Genomic DNA, 18,770 nt, shown 5'->3' with positions numbered 1-18,770 from the left:
TCACGGTTATCCTTGCCTTTCACCGTGCACAACGTGGGATGTTATGCCGAACAACGTCGACTCTTATGGGTCGCTACACCGAGCTGATCCCGAAGGTGGCCGGCCATTGCGAACCAGCATTACGGTGCATCGTCACTACTGTCAGATGCGCCTCAAGCCAGTTGTTTGGGCCCTAGCGCCACAAGCAGCATATTTTGGAACCAAACGCAGCTCACGCCATATTTAGGAACTATGTTTAGGCCAATATTGTCAAGTGCCGGAAAGTCGCCACGGTGATACCGATGCACAAGAGGGACAATGACAGATGTACTGGGATTGCAGGTTATGTGTGTGAACACATTGAAAAGCTTATGAGCTTTCGGACCTAATCGTGAAGTTGTCTTCCAAGACGGTTCCGTGGTCGCTTCCTGGTTGGAGCAAGGTTCCACGATCGCTTCCTGGAAGGAGCACGGGTCCACGATCGCTTCCTGGGAGGAGCTCGGCTCCACAATCGTTTCCTGAGCGGAGCACGGCTCCACAATCGCTTCCTGGGCGGAGCACGGCTCCGCGATCGTTTCCCGGTCAGAGCATGGCTCCACGATCGCTTCCTGAGCGGAGCACAGCTCCACGATCGCTTCCTGAGCGGAGCACGGCTCCACGATCGCTTCCTGATTGGAACACGGCTCTGCGATCGCTTCCTGGCTGGAGCACAGCTCCACGATCGCTTCCTGGCTGGAACACAGCTCTACGATCGGTTCCCGGCTGGAACACGGCTCCACGATCGCTTCCTGTCTGGAGCACGGCTCCGCCATCACTTCCTGGCTGGAACACGGCTCCACAGTCGCTTCCTGGCTGGAACACGGCTCCACGTCGTCCTGGCTGGAACACGGCTCCACGACGCTTTCTGGCCGGAGCACGGCTCCACAGTCGCTTCCTGGGAGTAGCACGGCTCTACGATCGCTTCCTGGGCAGAGCAAGGCTCTATGATCGCTTCCTGGGCGGAGCACGGCTCTACCATCGCTTCTTAGCCGGGGCACGGCTCTACGATCGCTTCCTGAGAGGGGCACGGCTCCACGGACCGGGCCAGACGGCACCAAAACTACACTGTCGTAACTTAAGGAAGAGCCGCATAACCTTTTCATGACTATCATCCTCGGCTTCTGATTTCGACATCGCCTTGGTAATTTACATAAGGACGATCTCAACGGCTCAAACATCAATAGACTCACTTTCATGAGTCTGTCATAACAATAGTGATTTACCGGGCAACGCGCACGCCAACGTTGGTGAGAAGCTCTGGTTGAAGCCTTCGTCAGGCTAGAATCTGTCTTGTACAGTGCACGGTGTGCGTGGTCGGCGCGCTAATCGTGAGTGATCTCGTCTGTAACCTTCTGCGCGAACACAGCCAGGCATCGGTGGGTTGACGCAGTCCAGATGCTGAGACGTTCTCTTGGCTTAACCAGATTTTGTTAGCACCAACGTCCCAGTTCCTCATTAGATATGAATCATCGCTTGACGTGGTTATCACCAACACTCCGTACAAGATCCAGCACGCTGTTTCGGGTGGCATTAAGCAATTCGTAGCACAAGGCTGTGCGCTTCGTCACTCCCAGTCGGTGTGCAGGCAACTGAATAGTCGGGAGTGTGCAGCCAGCCGACGGGACTGCCGCGAAGACATCCAATGACAAAGAGAGAGGCGAGGCTTGGAAGCGAGCACCGCGTTATCCGGAACAGTGTTGGTAGCAAGGGACCTTCGCTATCAAGACTTCCAGATGAGCTGAAAAGCTAGTCCAACGAATCTGTCGCTGCCATCAGGGGGAAGAACTCAATGTATTGACTGCAACTCCGGTGGTTACACGCGACTGCTGCATCAGACCAGTGTGCGACGGCTCTCTGCCTACAGCATGTCACTAAACATAAAGTAAGATGCGCTTTGATGCTGTATGCGACAAACATTGGCTGTGCTTTTGGTTCGCGATGGCATGACGTTTTATATTTGTCAAGCTCTGTCTATCCCCCTAATGCCAGCACATTATCAACAGCAGCTTTCCTCTATGATGGTTCCATGGAAATGGGCGATACCGATTGTGTACCGATTCTTAAATCTGACCACATAAGAGATCTTCAAACCAATCTCGCTTTTTCCCATCGTCCCAAGTTTTACATCGCATGGTCTGATATCTTGAGCCAGCAAGGGGTTTGTAGAAGTCATGTAACCGGTAAGGCAATCCTGAGCATTGCAGATAACATATTCGAGTCATGGAAGTTGGTAGGTAGCGCTAATCGCCCAGCTGAGGGAGCCCACAACTCGGACTCCAAACCCCTCATCTTTGTGGAGAAGGTGGGCCAAATCCGGGGACAAATTCATTTGTTCGTGCATTTTAGGAGTAGGTTACATCATGCAGCATTGCTAACCCCCTCCCTCCAACTGATTGTACAGAACTGCACCTCTGAGCGCGGCCTCTCCAGCATATGGCTATGCTCGACGCTGTTCCAACGCATTAGAAGTGGAGATGTGACCCGTGACGTCACCTTTTATCTATCGGTGTTGCTGGTGCCATACGCGATGGCGTCCAGCAGTGCCGCTTCCATAGAGGCCAGGGTGAAAATTGTCTTGCTGCGGCGCGGAGTGCTTTTGCTGATTAAGTAATCGATCGGAAACCTTCGCCATAATCGCTATAACACAAGCAAGTCGCTAGTTGTTTTGGACCGCTGAGATCGTCCAAAATTTGGACCGACTCGGCTCCGCCTCCGCAAATCCGGTTCCATCCCAATCAGTCCAGATTCCAATCGGTTTACGCTCACTGGACCTATGCCCAGGAGACATACGCTCACCGGACCTATGCGCACGAGGTCTACGATGCCGTCAGTCCCAATAAGCGAGTCACAGTTCGTGGGCCTGTCGCCATCTATCATAGAGGGGTAAATGAACACTTACTGTTACAGACACGAGATGACAATGTCCGCTGTGCATCGCACCGCGTCACGTTTGTGAGACTGGCATTAAGACGAATTGAGCATGACGTGGTAGTGATGAGCAGATAAGTTTTGTTTGGTGCACTACACCATTCTGCTAATTGAATGCTCATGTCAATATTTCATACTGCCCATTTGTCCGGACCCACCCGCAGCGTTCCAATGACTATCAAAATGAATTTGTATCAAAATTTGTAACGTTTCATGAGACGTTTCCACGCATTTAAAAAACCTGATCTTGGGGTGTTTTGAAACCTCTTGAAGGTGTTGGTCGTCGGGGTTGGCTTCAAGCTAGTGTCTTTCAGCATTCAGCACCATGACCTCACACCCGCAGGGCCTAACAGGTAATCTGAAGTTGGCATGTCATGCCTTGGTTGAACAAGCCGACAATCGAGTCCAAATTATTCAAACCACGTTATCGGCCTTGCTACCAGTGGAGGCGGAGACAAGAAAGAGCACAGGAGGACACGGCTCTACAACTGACGTTGGGGCCCCATGTTCAATATGTATCCAAATGTTGTGTTTGCCGCGGACAGCCCGAGGTTTTGTTGGGTGTGGCTCGCCGCGCCACGGACCTGTGGGTGTACTAAGGATCTGTTTGACGGGTGACGCTTTACCCCACTGACCTCCGGTCTGGTCGCCGCCCACGCAGCACCCCCTGACTGGCTGGGGACTGGACTAGCTGCCCCCCCCCCCCTCGGCGGCGCGCGCCCCCGAACAAAGCGAAGGTCGGACTGAACCTCCACCCGGCAAACAGAAGGCCCGGCCTGGATGCAACGGGTCAAAGCCTTCCAACCACAACGCCAATTCGGGCTGTGTGGGCCAGCGGTGCCTGCAGTCGATGCGTGTGTGGGGGGGGGGGGGGGGGCTTGGCGCTCCAACGGCTTCAGTATATTCCCAGAACATAATTTTCTTTCCGCGACCCTGCGTCCCGTTAGTAAATGGCGGTAATTAGAGCGTACACGTTCATCTATCAGTCTGGTTCAGCTAGATACTCTGTACCTTCGTGAGGGGGCGTCGAGAGAACGTAGAAGCAGCAAAACGTACTATTCCAATCCAGTAGCAATGCAAGCCGCGAAGTGCTCTCAGTTACCAGCCTATTAAAACTACTGAGACCGACAACCCAGACACGAATGATGTCTGTTGATGATTCGATGCTGCACGAAAACAAACGGCCACAGTTTGTCAATTGATAATCAAAAACTTATGATCAGTGATGACGGACGCAGTAATGCAGACAAGGGAACGAGCCACGGTCAGGACAAGCAACTGACAGCCAAGCACTTGCTGTTGGGCAATGTCCGTACAAGAACATTGTATGACTGGAACCTATGGTGGTTTGAATCAAAAGCTGCATATCAAATTTGTACCAGTTACCCAGAGCGTGATACTAGGGTGGTCATGGTACACGATTCATGGCGGCTGGCCTCTAGCCATGGGCCAGAAGAGCAGAAGGGCTGTACGCCTCTATGACCTTGGCCGGATGCTGGGGTTTTATTTACGTCGAGGACAGAGGGTGGATGCGCGCGCGGTTCGCCATCGATGTGCGTTACAGTAAAATTTGGTCGGCCATCCCCAGGCATTATCTTTGCGCAACCATGGTGTTGTTAAGCTTGGCTCCAAAGCTGTTGGCCTCTGTTGATATTCTGGGCAGTAGGGCTCTGTGTCGTCGCGTGCCCTTGTATTTCAAGCGATGTCCTTATTCTTCACAGCAGTAAGTTTCGGCTGACTCTCCTCCAGAGTCAAAAAAGCTTGTCAATGGCTTGTTGCGAGTACCGTAAGGTTGTCCTAATCACAGAATGAACAGTTGGTTTACAGAATTAGTTTTCAACTTGTTTTTGGTAAATTTTTGCCATTTCATAAAAAGCTGCTCATTATTTTTTAAAACCTTATGTGACAGCTGTATGTCAAAATAGATGTATTTTTAAAACTCACAGCATGTGATGAGTGCATTTCTGTTTCCAGTTCAGGCAGCCTGGATCTGTCATTCCAGTCTCATGATTCAACATCTCCAGCAGCAACACCAGACATGGACCACCCACCCATTCTTATTATGCATGGTCTATTGGGATCAAAATCCAACTGGAACTCACTGTCAAAGTCAATCCATCTGAAAACAAAAGAGAAAGGTAACAGATGTAAAGGTACAGTGCCACTGACATGTGATGCTTCACATTTCTTGCAAGACTCAGTTGATACAGTAAATGTCATTGTGTTGAACTTGATGTGATGCACACAGTCCTGCAAAGTTAATATCTGTTTTGATTGTGCTGATCCCTTTCTGCACTGTGTCTTTGGTTTCATCAGGCTAGCATGTGTTTGCCATCTCCATGGTGTTTTGGGGGCTTAGGAAATAGATAGTAAAGAGCAGGAATGCAATTTGTCATAGAAATTATTGATTTTGTCATGCATGTTCTTAAGGCCAAAAATGGTGCAGTGTTATGTCAGGTCAGCTAACTTCAAACCCTGAAGGTATGCAGAGTGGCATGCATGGGAAGCATGGTGTGCAAGAAGGCAATAGATATGCAAGTGTTCAAATTTAAATCAAAGTTCTACACTTGCCACTGTCATGGCAAGTGTAGAATGCAATCATGGCATGTGATTAGCTTTGGTGTATTGTTTTACATTTTGAATATCTGTGTATATGCCTCAGAAGACATGATTTGAGTGTAATTGTGATAAGGATAGTCATCATTAACTATGTACCATTGTCATTGCATGAGCTGTTTGAGTAGTGTTCAGATGGTAGGTTTCTCACCAAGCTATGCTAGTTGTGTGAATATGTGACCACCACCACCCAATATTCCTAATTGTGTGGTAGTTTTGCTCCAGACTGTTCACCAAATAACAGTGAATTAAATGTGCAATGCTGTGTTATGTACAGTTTACCATGCCTATGATGAAACTTTTGACCCCTTGTTGGTGAAACACTGCCTTACCACGTGGCACAGATCTCATCCATGGTGGTTGCCACTGGTTTGAAAAGAAATCAAGTGTGCCATCAATTTTGCCCTAAAATGTCCAGAATCAGCTCAGGATGACAACTTGTCACCAATTTCACACAGACATCCCACTGTTACATTGTACTGTACTCATTAGGTCATTACTTATCCAAAAGCTGAAGTAGCACCTTTTTACAAGCATAAGGTGAGCTTAATGTGGATATTTACTAGACAACATGGAGATCTTAAACTAGATGTTATGTTTTTTCTTTGTATTTCTCAAGCTTTCCACTTGACCTTACTTTCTATTGTGTGTGGTTTGTTACTCCAACTTGACTGTAGGCTGTAAGATGAGGGACTCCTGTTACTGTCTCACTTGATGGGCACATGTAAATGGGTTCTGACTTGTTTCATGCTTTTGCATCAGGTCTATGTCACACATCTGCATTGATTTGGAACAGTTTGGATGGGCATTAAATGACATGTTGGTGTTGTACAGGTGATCAACATTGATGCAAGAAATCACGGGGACAGTCCTCACTCTGAGCAGATGGACTATGATGTCATGGCCCAGGATGTCATCAAGTTGATAGCTGACCTCAAACAAAGTAAAGTCACCCTGATGGGACACAGCATGGGAGGAAAAACAATGATGATGGTGGCTTTAAACAATGTAAGTACCCCAGGCATGCTCCTTTGTGTAACAGATCTGTGCCATGTTTTGTTGAGCAATTACTTTCCATAGTTTGTCCTTTTGCTTCACAATCCCAATTTGGACTCTGTCAGGGATTTTATAATCAAGTGTGTTCACTACCTTTCAGTTGCATGCATGAGCCCTGCTGCTGAAGCCACTCAGACCACTGTAGCCCCACCCTGATGCTCCCACTCCCCGCGTGGCCCTTGGTCCCGACGCGCCCTGACCGGCGCCGCGTCGCCCAGCCGCGGCTCGTCTCCAGCCTGGTGGTGGTGGACATCGCGCCCTGCACGCGACCCGCGCGCCGCCTCCGACATCCCGGGCCTGCTGGATGCGCTGGCCGGTGTGCGCGTGACGTCCGGCCGGTCGCAGTGGGCCGTCAGGAAGGAGGCCGACGGCCAGCTGGAGCGAGCCATACCAGTCAGTGGACACACCCACAGGCTGGGCACAGGCACGCGGTGTTGTTGGAGGTCGTCAGTCTGCTTAGGTCACTCAGTCGTCGAGTCAAGTTACAAAACGAGATGAACTTATGGCAGAATAGGTGCGCAAAGTTCCCCCGGGCTCCCCCTGCCACTCCGTTTCCTTTATCACGGTGTGTTTGTTTTTATGCTTATGGAGCACATTGGTATTGAGTCAGTTTGGGTGCGGACCACAGACCACAGATAATAAGAGAACGTGATGCCTCTATGGCTGGAATATTTTTGCCGCCTATCGTCAAGCCGCGTGAAGCAGGCGTCACATCGGCATGGTGCAACCGACGCTGTTGCCGGTAGTGTTGGTGGAACCTAGGGCCATCCTCTGGGGTCGACGTCGGCGCCAGTTTTTGGCGCGACTTTGGCTGACGGTGGCTTGTCCTCAGGACAAGTACCTGCGCCAGTTCCTGCTGACGAACCTGGTGGAGGAGGCGGGCGTGGTGCGCTGGCGTGTGAACCTTCCGGTTCTGCAGCGGTCCCTGCCGCGCCTGGCGGCCTTCCCCCGACCCCCGACGGCCACGTACGAGGGACCAACGCTCTTCGTCGGCGGCCAAAACTCAAACTACATCGAGTAAGTGTTTACATATAATTCTGCCTGTAGTGTGGAGAGTCCACGCCACTCCGCAGGGGCGGATCCAGGAATCCAGGAGGCATTGGATGGCGGACGCACTTCTGAACGTTTTTGACTCGGATCGACATTATTACCACTAGTTGTTGTACATGAATCATAAAGTGGTGCCCTCCCCCCCCCCCCCCCCCACATCTATATTTCAACTGTATCCTGTCTGGCTTCCACTTTCTCGTATTTGGGCGTGCCTGAGGTGCAAACGATTCAGATTATGCCAAAGCATTTATCCTAGAAAATTATCCGCACATGTTGGTCTGGGTAGTTTCGCTGCCGCCAGCGCTCTGTCGGGCGACAGCCTCAAAGCCCAGGCAATCTTTCGCCACATGTTATCTGGCATGCACGGACAAAACGCTGCACAATTTCAGAACGAGAACCTATTGTTGCGCCCTTGTTCTCGTAACTGAGTCACCAGTGCGACTTGGTTGGCGACAACGGCCTCCATGGCGTACAACCTTTCGGTACTGGCCGCGGACTACTGCTGAAACAAATCAGGACGCTGCTGCCGCCAAACGCTGCTACTGTACTGTGCTGCTGCAGCATAGGAAGATAAATCAAGAGATCTGCCATCCAAAGGCAAAACGGCCTATGAGCAATTAGTTGACATGGCACTTAAGCATTTTTGCCTTTGGATGGCAGAAATGTCGGGCCTGCATGCAAAGGGACAACGAATTGATAACCCATTGGTACGTCCAGAACACCATACAGACGTAGCCAAAAAGGGAAGTTGCATTCGGGAATCACTTCCATTGTGCTCACAAACCATAACAGCCCCCAAGGACAGGTTTAAAAAATGATAAGAAATTGTTGCGAAATGTTGCACAAGCCCCGTTGAAATGCGACGGATACAAACTCACTATCTAAATTGACCTGAGGTACCTGGACTAGAAAAGTTCTGGAAATGAATAAACAACGCAGGAACATCAAAATTAAAGTAAAAAATGTGTTAAATGCATTTTCCGCTCCATCGCCAAAAGTAAAAGTATCTCCTACACTCATCACCATTCGCTAGCCATCACTAATGGCAGATCGGCTGCCCGGTGGGCCAGTGACCAAGTCGCTGGTGCCGGGCCTGGCTGGTCGCTACCAACCTGGGGTCAACGTTCAGGGGCTCAACGCAGCACTGGAATGGCTCGCGGACCGTTGGGAACAGCCGCTCCTTACCCAAGAAATTAAACAATGTTTCGCTCGTGCGCTAATATGCTCAGACGAAGCGCGCCGACCAACACTGCACGTGGCGAGTAGGCACGTCAAGACCACCTCCAACCCCAAGTGAAGCCACGCGATTAGTCTGTGCATCCTGCATGCTGCACATTAGTCCTGCATGCAACGTCGTCTGCAGTAGTCGCTATGTTCTGAATGGGGCTCACAAGAAAAGGCAGGTTTAGTACTACTATGTAGTACTATACCGTGTGCCCTGTATGACATATTGAGTCACTCTCATTCCCTGGTGATGCGTCGTCCGTGTTTTTTTTCACGCAGTCTGAAGTGCAATCCCCCTTCCCGAACGCATTCGCAGCTTGCCCAATGGTGTATATGCGCCTCCTGCCGCGCCCCGCGGGATCTGACCTGTGTGGCCCTTGATGGCGGCCTGTCCCGCGCCGCCGCTGTGGCCTGACCTGTCGGCCCGCTGGTGGTGCCACCTGCCCCGCCCCTGCACGACGTGACCTGCCGCCGGCGTTGTTGGCAGGCCGTCGGCGCAGGACGAGATCCGCGCCCTGTTCCCAGCGGCGCGGTTCATCTGGATCCCGGACGCCGGCCACTGGGTTCACTCGGAGCAGCCGGCCCGCTTCCTGGAGGCTGTCTGCCCGTTCTTAGCCTCGTGACCCTGGGTCACGGCTCCGGCCCCGCTCGGGCGGGACGGGCTGTTGTGAGCAGCGCCGTCGGAGCTTGTCCGGGCAGATAGCGTGCACACCGCATCACCTGTGTTCTCAGCTCATGCGCCGTGCATACGCGGTGGGTCAGTGCAATACCACGACACCTGAGCCTTGCTGTTGGTTGTGCAGTTTAGTTTGATGGTGGCGCTATTGACGATAGAAGTTCAGCGGTGTCAATACCGAGGGTATTGGCGCCATGGTGGAATGGCACACATTGATTATGTTGTCTTTAAATGCAGTCGTAGTGTCGTTTCTCAATACATGCTCTGTGGGTAGTTCATTGATTATATTTGAAAGTGTGCAGCTCACTTGTCCATTATATCAGATCTCCCATCACTATATCACAGATACCACCAGTCGTTGGGCCCACGCCAATGTGGTTACGCGGCTTGCGGCATGGCCATCTAGCCGAACAGAAAACAACGATAACTTAGTGAAACGTCGCCGCGCGGCGCTACGATCGACCGAAGAGACGCATGATCGATATGCGTCCCCTGGGCGGCGGTGCGGACGTTGTACTGGGATCGGTGCTGGATTTCCGTTCGGTGCGACTGAGTTTCTTCTGAATCTCTGCGTCGAGAAGTTCCTGCATGTCCGACTGAAAAGTCAAATGAGATTTGTTAGAGCATCCATCTTCAAATTCGCCCACGCATGGCGTGGTGGCTTCTAGTGGCTTTAAGAGCTCGCTGTTCGCCGCTTATTGGGATGGCCTGTGGGCGGTGGCAGTAGCCGCGCTAAAGGTCAGGTGACAAAGAGTAGGGTAGACCTGGCCCATCTTCACTGCACGTCAAACTTTCGCCGCAAAATTCTGCCGTTGACTTGGAATTTCTCGATCGGCTGGTGGGATCAGTGCCCACGCAACTAAGACTGCTTAGCGTGGGCCCTGATTCCAGAAATCAATCCAGTCAAAAGGGTCGGACTTGATGTTATCGCTGATGAACACCCTGAAAATCAGGCAGGTGACGCGATCCTGCCAGCGCGTCTGTCGTGTCTCGGTCAGCCCGCCGGTGTCGCCACCCGCCGGCCTGTCGCGAAGCTCTCACCTGCCACTGGTCCAGCTGGCAGGAGAGGCGCACCTTGTGCTGAATTGACTCGAGAAGCTGCGAGTTGGTCTGTAGCACGTCGATGCGCGCCTTAGCCAGCTCGAGCTCAGCGGCGCTCTTCCTGCGGACGGCCTGGTCCCGCGCCTCCCACGCCTGCGGGCATGACCCCGAGGTCAGCCCGGCCGAGCTCGTGTGGCCGAGACCCGGACACCAAGCTGAGACGCACCCGTCGGTCCTATGGTCGGGGAGCGGGAGGGGACACCCCTGATCGGCTCGGGCCTTGACCACACGCCGGAAGGCGGAAACCCCCGGACTGGCAGCTGGGTCACACCCACGCCTGTCGCGGACTGAGGGAAACCTCTGGAGCGGCCTATCTCAGGGTAAACCAGCGTGGAAGCCAACACCCACCTGAGCGGTGCTCATCTCAGACACTTGGCACGTGTCGAAGTCGGAGTCTGAACCTCGGCTGCCATGCTTAGAATATTTCGCTGTGACGTACAACCTGGCTTCAGTCTACAGTTGGTTGTGCCGGATGAGTGAGGTCTCCGAAGCGTGCATGTATTGCACACAAATGCCTACCTTGCGGACGAGGTCATCTTTCGCCACGTACGCCTCTTGCAGCTCGGTGGACAATACGTCCCTTTCTTCTTGTAAGGCTATGCATTGTTTCTCCCTCATAGCCAGCTGAAATATACATGACATACATGGCAAGCGATATCAAACGTGTGTTTGTTTCATGAGAAAAGCAGACCGTTTGTACATCATAACCTTTAGATTATTTGACGCCTTCAGAACTCGCCATAGGGTACATCGAGTTCCGACGCAAACACCGTCGGCGTGAAACTGTGACTTTTCTCCGCTGCATTGTGATTTCAACCAGTTACCTCATCTAATTTCCTAGACGCTTTTCACGACTTCACTAACGACCCTGACACAGCTAATTGCATTTTCCTCGTGGGGTATCATCATGTTAAAGGGGGGGGGGGGGGGTATGAGAGTTACTTCTGCGTAGATTGTTTCGGGATGACGATTTTGCCTCCAGCTGAGCCAGCCTCTGCTCCAGAGTCTGTCGATCTCAACTGGTGGCTGTGTCTGAGTTGGACGGCTCCTGCTCCTGAGGCTGCCCACCCCAAATGGTGGCTGTGTCAGATCAGCTGAATGATCCATGGTCTGCCCATCTCACCCAGTGGCTGTGTCCGACCATGTGCTCCAGAGCCTGTCCGACCATGTGCTCCAGGGCCTGTCCGACCATGTGTTCCAGAGTCTGTCCGTCTCTCATGGTCACCGTGCCTGACCAGCTCCTGACCGTAGCCCGGTCGTCTCACCTGGTGGCTGTGCCGGGTCACCTCCTGCTCCAGCTGCTCCAGGGTCTGAGTCTGCTGCTGGTGCTGCTCCTGCAGCTGGTCGTGACGCCGCCGCACGGCCTGCAGCTCGTCCTGCAGCGGCAGCCGGGCCGGCCGGCCGCAGCTGGGGCACACCTCGGCCACCGCCGGCAGCAGAGGCTCCAGCCTGGCCCGCGCCGCCGCCACCGCCGCTCGCAGCTGCCCCGGCTACGGTACAGAGGCCGCGTCGCCGATGACGGCAGGGAAGGCACCGTCGGCGCGCCGTGAACAATGACACAGCGGCCATCGTAGGCGGCTCGAAGGCGGCCTCCCGGTGGCGAGAGGTTCACGCAAGCACACCTGAGCGGCTCGGTCACATTAGTTTGTCAGAACTGCCGCCGAGAACATTGTCATGGATGGGTTGTTCACAGGAAACCCTCGAAAGAAGCTCGCGGCGCTTTTCTTAATATACTCGTGTCTGTGTGAACTGGAAGCGACACTCCCGCAAACTGGGAGCATCGCGGCAGTGGGCGTGGTTCCGAACACGTACGGCAGCTCTGTGTACCTGGTAGCCTGATGTCGCCGGTGTTATCTCGGTGAGCTCCGGCGCCGGCTCGGGCTCTGCCTGGCTGGCTCGCAGCAGGTCCACCAGCTCCCGCAGCTGGCCGGCCGTCAGAAGCGCCTCCCGGCGAAGCGTGCGCAGCTCCTCCGAGCCGACCTCCGGCACCATCGGCTCGTCGCACTCGACGCCGTCTCCGAGCTCCATTAGCGTCACCTCCCCCGAGGGCGGGCGGCTCACTGGCGACAGGCACGCCCCGCAGCGTGGCGAGGTCAAATGACGTGGACATGGTGACACTAGTCACATCATGAACCGTGGTCATCATCAACAAGCGCGGCGCATCTGAATCTACATGGACCGCCAATGCCTGCGCAGTCGCCTGGAAACGAAGCTCAGCGCTCAATTAGTGAGGCAACTGTTGGTCCTTGCTCTGTGGCCCAGCTCGGCTTGTCTGCATCGCCGGACGCTCGCCTGAGCCGATGCCCTCGTCCACGGACAAGTCGGCCGCACACCTGAGCCGATGCCCTCGTCCACGGCCGAGTCGGGCCCCCACCTGAGCCTATGCCCTCGTCCACGGAGAGTCGGCCGCTCACCTGAACCGATGCCCTCGTCCACGGACAAGTCGGCCGCTCACCTGAGCCGATGCCCTCGTCCACGGCCGAGTCGGGCCCTCACCTGAGCCTATGCCCTCGTCCACGGACGAGTCGGGCTCGTGCCGGAGCGAGCGGTTTGCGCCGGCGGCCGCCTCCAGCCGGCCGGCCAGCGAGCTGTTGGCCGCCTGCAGCTGGTCCAGCTGGCGGCGGCCCTGGCGCACCTGACCGCCGCGCTCGCGGCCCAGCCGCTCCAGCGCCAGCTGCCGCTCGGCCGATTCGCGCAGCTGGTCCGACAGCTGTGTGCGCTCATCCAGCAGGCAGCGCACGCGCCGCTCCAGCGCCAGCTGCTGCTCCCCTAGGCTCTGGATCTGTGCAGACAGGGGGGGGGGGGAGGGATAAGATCGCCTCCAGCGGCTGGTGTACTGGGAGAAATGTGCACAGGAGGAAGTGACTCGGAGTAAGTGGTGTGAGCATGCTCCAGCGGCTGCTACCCCAGCTGCCGTACGCGCGGGTAATACGCTGAGGACGAAAGTCAAACAATTTATAAATGTCTCGCAAACCCATTGATGCTTTAAGCCGATCCTCTCCGTGCCGCCAGCAAGCTCAATATTACATTTCAGAAATAGAGAGGATGAAGTTCGAGCCCCCCACCTCCCCCCCCCCCCCACCCCATCCCCCTAAGAACATATGTACAGATGTTGAGCCACGGCTGACGATGCCGTTCTGCTGCGGGTCTAAAAACAGAACGTGGCCTGCTGCTGTGTACGATGACAATTACGCCGTGCAATTTTTGATGTATTTGAATTTCATACATCCACTGGTAACTTATTCCTTGTAGGCTGTTGCAAAGTTTTGTGATGAACAGCAACAGTGCCCGTGCCTGCTTTTGCTGTCTATACTGTATTTTACAAGTAGCTGAGATACTTGAGACGTCTGCAGGGAAAAATTTCAGTGATATATTGGCTCCAAAACGGTAGATTCTGGGGAGCAGCTGTAAAGGCTTCAAACCGAAAATATTGTGTGACGTCACTAGGTGCCCATAACGTATGTGGCCTCCCGGTGGGCAGGTGCAGACCGGTGTCACTTCTAGCTGGCGAACAGAGGCTTGTCAAGAATAAGGCTTGGTTTCCGAAAACGTAAGGTATTTAGACACGGAATATTCAACATGTCCGTCTTATAGGAGTGACTCTTTCATTACGGGGTACCATTCTCCCAGAGTGAGTTGCAAGCGTTGCTGTGCTTATGCCACACTGAACGCATCCTGCAGTCGTACCTCTTCTCGCATCGCGTCCACGTGGGAGGTGTGGAAGTCGAAGCTGTCGCGCCGCCGGTCCTGCTGGCTCCTCAGCTGTTCCAGCTGCTCGGTTATCTGCTTCTCTCCCTTCATCGCCTGTGAAGCCAGACAGACGTAAACAGTGCGCAGAAGAGACGGCGGACGAAGAGATGCGAAAACTTTTACCGTCATGCTTGGAAAATGTCAGATATGCGCTGGACACGGCGGCATGAAGCGCAACATTGTCGCGTTTCGGCGTCATTATCTCCCACAACTTCGTTCAGAAGCCCTCAGTGATCCATAGAATCTAAAATACCTAAAAGTCAGGACCGAGGTCAGGCTTGTTTTGGCTCTACTGTTGCGGACCAGATTCCACTCCGCTTCGCTGCGCACGGGGTTGGTTCCAATGCTGGCTTTGGATAGCGATGCACAATGTTGAGCCGTCTCTAATTCTGAGTCCGTTAGCCAAGGCTCAATACCGGAACTGATTACGGTGGAGCCAATTCCAGTGGCAAGATTGGGCTCTACAAACTCCTCCAAAAACATATGCTACACAACAGTTCGTCTAGATCAGAGGTTTGTTAATATGGGACTGCTGTATCTTGCGTTCCATTTCTCACACATCCACAACGATTAAGATAAAACTATTAGTTGCCGCTCATGTTTCTATCTGAGTTATCTCATCAGTGGTTGCGTACAAAATGGTTTGTTGGTAGCCCAACGTTGTCACGACTGTCACGCGCGGATGCTCCGTTTTGTGGCAGGCTGGACGGGGTGCCACGGACCGGGTCCGCTGTGTCCCCCCGGGAGACCGGTGGACTGTTGTGTATGGCGGACCTCTGCAACTCCCTCATTGTGTGCGCGGTATGGCAAGCAGGCCGCTCCGTGCAGTGCGCCCGCCAAGAGCGTATACCGATGTCAGTATCCACCCCGTGTGCTGACCGTCAGTATTCTTTGACCGCCGATTCTCATTCGACTTAACCCGTGTGAGGGTTATTGTGATGTGTTGCTCTAGGTCGCTCAAACCGCCCTTTTAAGTATCGGAAACCTGAGAGGGGTGCTGGACACCTCTCGGCTCACCTCCGCATCGAGGCTCCGTGACCACTGTGGAAATAAAGGACACCCCTTACCGGTTTTTCGGCCCACATCCCCGGCCCCGATTCTCCGCTACGACACTTGACCCTGACCCCAACTCGGACCGCTTTCAAAGGACCGATTCTACCTTGCCTCAACAAAACGTGTTCGATTGCAGGGTCGGCTTAGATTCCACTGCGATACGAGCGCAAGTCTGACGACAGAATATGCGACGTTTCAATCGATTAAAACGAGCTGTTCATCTGCAGTTATCGTAGCTTATTATGGCAGTTACCAGCAGTCACTGGCTGTTACAGTTACTTCCTTATCACCAGAACGTGAAATTCGAAACCTCGATGATCTATGTGCCTAAGCGGATGTGTTTAATTCTAACCCCTGATTAACTCTAACCCTTCAGTTACCGATGCTAATGCCTTTTATCGCCGTTGAATATTTACGGTCTGAATTGTCTGCAGGCGGCGTCGAGTGATACATATAAATCTTCATCTGTCGTAACTTGCGGTAGCTTTTGGGGAGAATCTCGGGTGAAAATTTTAGTGGTGGGTGTCACGAACCACCGACAGCTCATCACATCCGATCGTGGTGCATACCGATTAGCACTGTTAAATATGTGAAAAGAGAAGAGATGACGTGAAAACTCACCAGCGGCAGTGTCTGAGATGAGATGCGTGACCGCAGAGTGGACATTACCCGTCATGGATTCTTCAGTTAGAAAAATCCCCTGACGATTATCTGGCGTTTATTCGCCGACTGCGGAGAGTTGGCGAGGGTACTCACGTCCCGGAGCTGGCGCGCTAGGCGCTGGTTCTGCTCTGTGATGTCCTCGATCATCTGGGAGCGCTGCTTCTCCGTGTCTCTCCCCGAGTGGTGCTTCTGCTCAATCTGCTGCCTGTCGGGGGCAGGGCCGGCGACACGGGTCAGTGGGCCGCCGCCGTCGGACAGACTCGGGTCAGGTCACCAGGGCACCAGCTCCCCGAGTGGTGCCTCTGCTTAATCTGCTACCTGTCGGGGTCAGGGCCGGCGACACGGGCCAGTGAGCCGCCGCGGTAAGATAGGTTCGTGTCAGGTCACCGGGGGCGCCAGCTGTCGTGTCTGACAGCCGTCCCCAGGCTGAACGTTCGCATGCTCTTCCTCACGAGCGTAGATTTATGTGACCGATACACTTGTTGGCCGATAGTACAGGGGCGCAGAGGTGCATGTGCCGGAAACGCCGCCCTACTCTTCCTCGCCGCCTCGAGGCGTGCACCGGATGGCGATCCAGTGGTGATGAGACACTGACCGCAACCTGTCGCCGTACTGACCTCACGCTGGCGATATCAGCCTGCAGCTGGACCACCTCCGCCTCGTGCTCGCCCTCCATGGCCGATATCCGCAGGCGCAGCAGGTGCCGCTCCTGCTCCAGGTCCTGCAACACACAAGGCCGACCGTCGCTGGTGTGCACCATACCATCGCGCTTCTGTATGTAGTCACCGCTCCTGTTCCAAGTCCTCTAACACGCCCAACTGTCAGTAGTGGCTGTCAAGTCACCGCTCCCGCTCCAGCTTCTGCAACGCACGATTTTCTTCAAAAACCGCGAAAATAATTTGCGTTGATATGTTTTCCACAACTTCTTACAAAGGTCCTTTCCCTCCGTCCTCGCCGACGTTTCTGGGGCAGCGAGCCGGTGATCAGTGCTGCTCCAAACGTGGCAAACGAACGGCGCGACAACGCCGCTCGCCACGCGCAGTTGGCTCAAGAGGTCGTAACTGAGCATCAAGTAATGCTGCCCATCGCGCGTGCCATGGCGTTAATTGCGGAGGTCCATATGCGATGGTGGTCGGGTCCGTTGTCCAAATGTAACTTTCATTTGCCTTTGGCCTCTAGCAAAGATCACATCCACGCTTGCAGGCTGTCAAATCACGGAGTCGAGTCGCTGAAATATCCGCCCTTCATTCTCTTTCTCGATGCGCAAGTCAGTTAGTGCATAAGCGCTATACACATACCGTCCTAATTGGCGTGGGGCGCGGACTTTTAACGAGACGAATATGCATAACGTCCCACAATCCGATATTGAATCGAGAAAATACATGTGTAGCCGGCTCCGAAATGACGACTCGCCAATTTGGAGCCAATGACACTCAGTCCAGCGAGACCAAATCTGGGCTGGCAAGTGCTTGCTAGGCTAGGCCAGGCACCAAGAAGTGACTGCCAATAGATTAGATCGCGCAAGGTGAGGTTTGGAGCAGACTGCTCCCACGGCCTTCAGCACAAGGCAGGCTCTGGGAGTCAGCTCGCATTGCGATGCTTGCTTGGTGTTGTGAAGGTAAACGATGGGATCCAGTAGGGACCCGTGAGAATCGTGCGGTTCACCTGAATAATCACGTCAATTATGCCGTTCTTCCTCACAATGTCTTTCCTACACTAATTGCAACATCGTTTGGTAGTCAGCACTGAGAGATGACACTGCGTAAGATATCAATAATTGTAGCCGGAGCCCTACAAACATATGCACCGACTTTATACCTCACAAAATGCATTTCACGTTTAGGAGATAACGGGGAAGTTTGCTGGCGCCGCGGCCTCATCTGCCTAGTGGCAGGTACATACATCTATACATGCCAGCCTGTATCAAATGAAGGTCGTTCTGTGAGCGAAGTCCACCCGTAAATACACGGCCCAGGGGCAGCGATCCGCGGCCGTGCGCACCAATTGCCCGCGACGACGGCCGCAACGGAACGCCGGTCTTCGCGCCGCGCGGCCGTGCGCCAGATAGCACCAACAAATCGTGCGAAATCGGACCGACAGCCGGCCGGCGGGCCGTCCGAGCGCCAGGGCATTACGGGCGCGGCTCCGGCGCGGCGGCGGCGGCCTGGACCGCGGCCGGCGGCCGGGCCGGACGCGCGCCGCCGCCGGCCGGCCGGCCGCAGCGCACCGCGGCCGCGACCGCACCGCCGTCCGGGCCGCGGCAGTTAGCGGCGGTCCATTTTCGGCTGGCGGGCGTGCCACTCCCACGGGGCCAAGTTCACTGGGGCAGCGGTGGTTTGGTCGACTGGAGGTCTTGGGCTCGACGGTACTCGTAGAGGTCGACGAGCAGGTAGTAGGTGTCAAAGCCAGCTCCGTTCGGGATCAGGATGAGCAGGGGTTTTGAATTCTGCCTGGTGTAAGCGCAGGATCTGCAGTTATGCCAAAACTAAGACTACTGTCTCCAGTGTCCAGTCGAGAGCTCCAGTCGCTAGGATACCCCCCAGCCTCTCCCCCTCACCCCCACTCCAGTACGTCTGGTGAGGCCCGAGAATCGTGAGAATTCTGATTGCGTTCCACCACACAGTCGTCGGTTCCG

At 54.2% G+C, this 18,770-nt stretch overlaps 1 protein-coding gene and 1 pseudogene across 1 annotated transcript; one reads left to right on the top strand and one right to left on the bottom strand.

The window, feature by feature from the left end:
• Positions 1–4,979: 4,979 nt before the first annotated feature.
• LOC119092838 (protein ABHD11-like) lies at positions 4,980–9,739 on the top strand (annotated as a pseudogene).
• Positions 9,740–9,837: 98 nt separating this feature from the next.
• On the bottom strand, positions 9,838–12,044 carry LOC119092831 (bicaudal D-related protein homolog). The gene is made up of 4 exons (XM_037215749.1): positions 11,935–12,044; positions 11,189–11,293; positions 10,610–10,762; positions 9,838–10,164 (listed from the first exon to the last, which is right to left on the bottom strand). Exons 2-4 carry the CDS (start codon positions 11,285–11,287, stop codon positions 10,021–10,023), a joined length of 396 nt encoding a protein of 131 aa, XP_037071644.1. The 5' UTR covers positions 11,288–11,293; positions 11,935–12,044; the 3' UTR covers positions 9,838–10,020.
• Positions 12,045–18,770: the final 6,726 nt, after the last annotated feature.

Source organism: Pollicipes pollicipes, unplaced genomic scaffold, assembly GCF_011947565.3.
Source record: "Pollicipes pollicipes isolate AB1234 unplaced genomic scaffold, Ppol_2.1 Scaffold_3481;HRSCAF=4094_pilon_pilon_pilon, whole genome shotgun sequence".
Classification (NCBI taxonomy): Eukaryota; Metazoa; Arthropoda; class Thecostraca; order Pollicipedomorpha; family Pollicipedidae; genus Pollicipes; species Pollicipes pollicipes.
This window is presented reverse-complemented; position numbering and strand designations above follow the sequence as displayed.

What these genes read in the sequence shown, in the direction of transcription:
- LOC119092831 (XM_037215749.1), bottom strand. Translation starts at nt 11,287, where the DNA reads ATGAGGGAGAAACAATGCATAGCCTTACAAGAAGAAAGGGACGTATTG. An exon ending in AAGATGACCTCGTCCGCAAG is followed by an intron (nt 10,763 to 11,188) that starts GTAGGCATTTGT and finishes TCATGCCCGCAG; the next exon opens with GCGTGGGAGGCGCGGGACCA. An exon ending in GCCAGCTGGACCAGTGGCAG is followed by an intron (nt 10,165 to 10,609) that starts GTGAGAGCTTCG and finishes TTGACTTTTCAG; the next exon opens with TCGGACATGCAGGAACTTCT.